This window comes from Lycium barbarum, chromosome 2 (assembly GCF_019175385.1).
Source record: "Lycium barbarum isolate Lr01 chromosome 2, ASM1917538v2, whole genome shotgun sequence".
NCBI classification, from domain to species: Eukaryota; Viridiplantae; Streptophyta; class Magnoliopsida; order Solanales; family Solanaceae; genus Lycium; species Lycium barbarum.
This window is the reverse complement of record NC_083338.1, coordinates 112,496,974-112,500,216: the sequence shown is the minus strand read 5'-3', so window position 1 is coordinate 112,500,216 and position 3,243 is coordinate 112,496,974. Positions and strand designations below refer to the sequence as shown.

At 33.2% G+C, this 3,243-nt stretch overlaps 1 protein-coding gene across 1 annotated transcript; it reads right to left on the bottom strand.

Annotated features, from left to right (window-relative positions):
* Positions 1–859: 859 nt before the first annotated feature.
* Positions 860–2,681, bottom strand: LOC132626782 (uncharacterized). Its single transcript, XM_060341774.1, has one exon. The coding sequence runs from the start codon at positions 2,412–2,414 to the stop codon at positions 1,203–1,205; it is 1,212 nt and encodes a 403-aa protein (XP_060197757.1). The 5' UTR covers positions 2,415–2,681; the 3' UTR covers positions 860–1,202.
* Between the last annotated feature and the right edge of the window lie 562 nt (positions 2,682–3,243).

Here is a 3,243-nt window from a genome sequence, read left to right as displayed (position 1 = left end):
TAGATGGAGACAACCTAGGGGGGGAAGGGTTCCACAATATCACACAATCCAAATACCTATAGATTGTGATTGTGTAAAAATTTCTACTACAAAAGCCATGCATTAAAGTTAAAGATCACTCCAACTATCTCCATCAAGATCCTAAACTTGCTCTTTGCACACATGCAATTAGCAACAATCATTTCTCTTTTCTTTTTCTCTTCTTTTAAGTACCAAGATAAAATAAAAAACTATACAATACCCTCAAATATTCAGAAAAAAGAAACATATATAAAATTTGTTTCAATTCACAAATAGAAAGGTATTGAGATTACATGTTGACTGACAATTAGAAGGAGGGATACACCATATTTGATCCCTAATGTGTCTAAAAGTAAAATTACTAGCTTCTCTAAAGGTCTTTTTCTTAATCCCAACTCTGCATATAAATCAAAACTCCACCACAATCAGAATTCCAACGAAATATCTTTTGCTAAGTAAAATTCTAACATAATTACACAACATTAGGAGCCAATTCACCAACAGAAATCAATGAAACAAAATTATTGGCCATAATAACATCATCATGCTACCTTTGAGACTACATGGCAACAACAAAAATAACAATTCTTTCCAATCAAAAAGTTCCACCTTTGAGGCTAACATAGCAACAACAAAAATAACAATTCTTTCCATTCATAAAGTTCCACCTTTGAGGCTAACATAGCAACAACAAAAATAACAATTATTTCCATTCATAAAGTTTCCTATAAGCAGTTTGCCAAGTACAACAAACATGCAGTACATGATTAGATTGGATTGTTCCACTCCTTTGAAAATATTTCCACAATGATAGAACAAAGGAAGTACACACTCATCATTTGTGAGGTACCACCACCACCTCTTGAAAAAACTACATGCATTTTCATTCAACCAATTATTTCAATTTTACAATATACTTAAAGAAGTGGTTTCCTATTTACTCCACTGCCCATCATAGCTTCAACAAAAGCAAAACAATTGAGACTAGAATCATCAACAAAAAAAAATAACATCAAGAGAAAAAGATGCAGTTCCCAAAAGATAAAGCATGGATCACACCTGATAAATAAAACAGAGTTTTAAAACAAGAACAATGTAAAATTTCTATAGGAGTAGGATCAGTAGCTAATTAGACTTAGTAAATTAAGGTAGTAGATCATAGGAAAAAGAAAGCCTTTTCTTTAGCCTCTGGCAGTCAACAAAGAAGGAATAGCTGCCAAATTTGGAGTAGCATTCTTATTTGAGGCACCTCCTCTTTTCCCATTTGAAGATGATGTCTTACTGAAAGCTCTCATTGGACTTGCAAATGCCCATCCCCAACTCTTGCTCCTTCCATGTACAAGTTGATGTCCCACAGATGCAGGTGCTATGCTTGATTTCCCATTCATATTTTCCTCAGATGAAACCCAATGAGATGAAGATGATGAGGAAGAAGATGATGAAGTTATCATAAAACCACTAAATAGTCCTCCACACCTCACTCTTTCTTTGATACAGTCTTGCCCTGATGCAACAGATGAAACTTTAGACTTTCCTTCTCTTTGAGACTCAACTCTTCTCAAAGTACAATCACCAAAACCAGTTGAGATTCTCTCAAAGAAATCACCTGAAAAGCTTCTACTTCCACAACCAACAGATCTGGATCTTGATACTTTTCTATCAAATGCAGCTTCATTAGGACTCTCATTCTCCTCCACTACAACAAACTCTTCTTTCTTCTTGTCCCTTGACCTCATAGAACCATTCACAGATGAAGATGATGAAGGAAAGCTCGTGTTTTTTTCAGTTCTTTTAGCAGTTGAAGAAGAATGCTGTTTAGAGGATGATGAGTAGTAGAGAAATGACCAAAACCTTTTTCTATGAGGAGTATAGTCTTCTTCGTCAGTAACATTATCCAAGAAATGCATACGGTTTCTAGGGGTTGTTGTGGACTTGCTTCTCTTCATAACAATGCCAACATTTGAAGCAGCTGAAGTAGTAGTAGCAATAACACTGCTACCGTTATTATTATTATTATTATTACCATCTTTCTTCTTCTTATTGTAATGACTACTACTCAACAGATAAGGCATTCTTGATTTCCTCATTTTTCCATAGTGACTATTATAGTTGTTATTACAAACATTTGTATGGATAGTGTTGGTTTGAGTGTTGTTGTTTGTTTGGACTTGTAGAGTTGAGGAAGTGGCTCCAAAATCAGATCTAAAAGAAGGGGTAGAAGAAGAGGAAGAAGAAGGAAAAACAGCAGAAGGAAAAGAAGAAGAAACAAGTTTACCAAGCTTTTCTTGAAGACAAAAAGCACAGATCCCACCTGGTGTATTGTTCTTGTGAGGATGGTTTGTACATATCATGTTACCATCACCCATATCTTCTTGAATCCCTTCCATCACCATTTTTCTCAAATCTTGAAACTCCACTCGTTATCTACTCATTAGTTCACTTGATGTTCTTGATTTGGACCACACTACTAGAGATATTAACTTGAAGGGAAGAAGAAAGGATTAAACTATAGTGTAGGGAAAATATGGAGAGGAAGTGGCAAAAATGGTCAAAGGTGGTGTTAAATGAAAGGATATCAGAAAATAGAAGAGAAATTATTATGGCATTGAAGGAAGGAGAAATGGTAGTCCCCAGGAGCACGTGCTAACCTGACTAACTGAGTATTAATTAAAACTGATGAACAAGACAAGGGAACCCCTATATTGCTATACAAGTACGTACAAAAATATAAACTAATTAATTTAATATTATCGACGGTATAGAACACACTAGAGTTTATTGAGTGATAGTAATATACTAGTACAAACTATTATTTTTATTAAAAGAATTATTTGTAATAATTTTCAAGTAATTTCAATGCTTAAATATTTGTGTCATCAACGTATTAAACTTAGAAATAAAACTTAAGCTAAGATATAAATAGATATTACTTCCTACTCCAAAATAAGTGTCATCTTAGCAAAATTAAATTTGTCTCAAAATAAATGTCACTTTAGGAATTTAAGACAAAAATTGGCAAATGTTTTCAACTATGTCCTTAACATTAAAGAAGTAGTCCTCTTTAATATTGTTCAATTATAAAAAAATAAAAAAAATCTAATAAATAGAGATATAGTTTAGTAAACTCGATCCACATTATATTTATTGATTTATTAATTAATAGGCATAATTTTTGTTAAGTTGACACTTATTTTGAGATGGAGGGAGTAATATATAAGGAGA

What these genes read in the sequence shown, in the direction of transcription:
- LOC132626782 (XM_060341774.1), bottom strand. Translation starts at nt 2,414, where the DNA reads ATGGTGATGGAAGGGATTCAAGAAGATATGGGTGATGGTAACATGATA.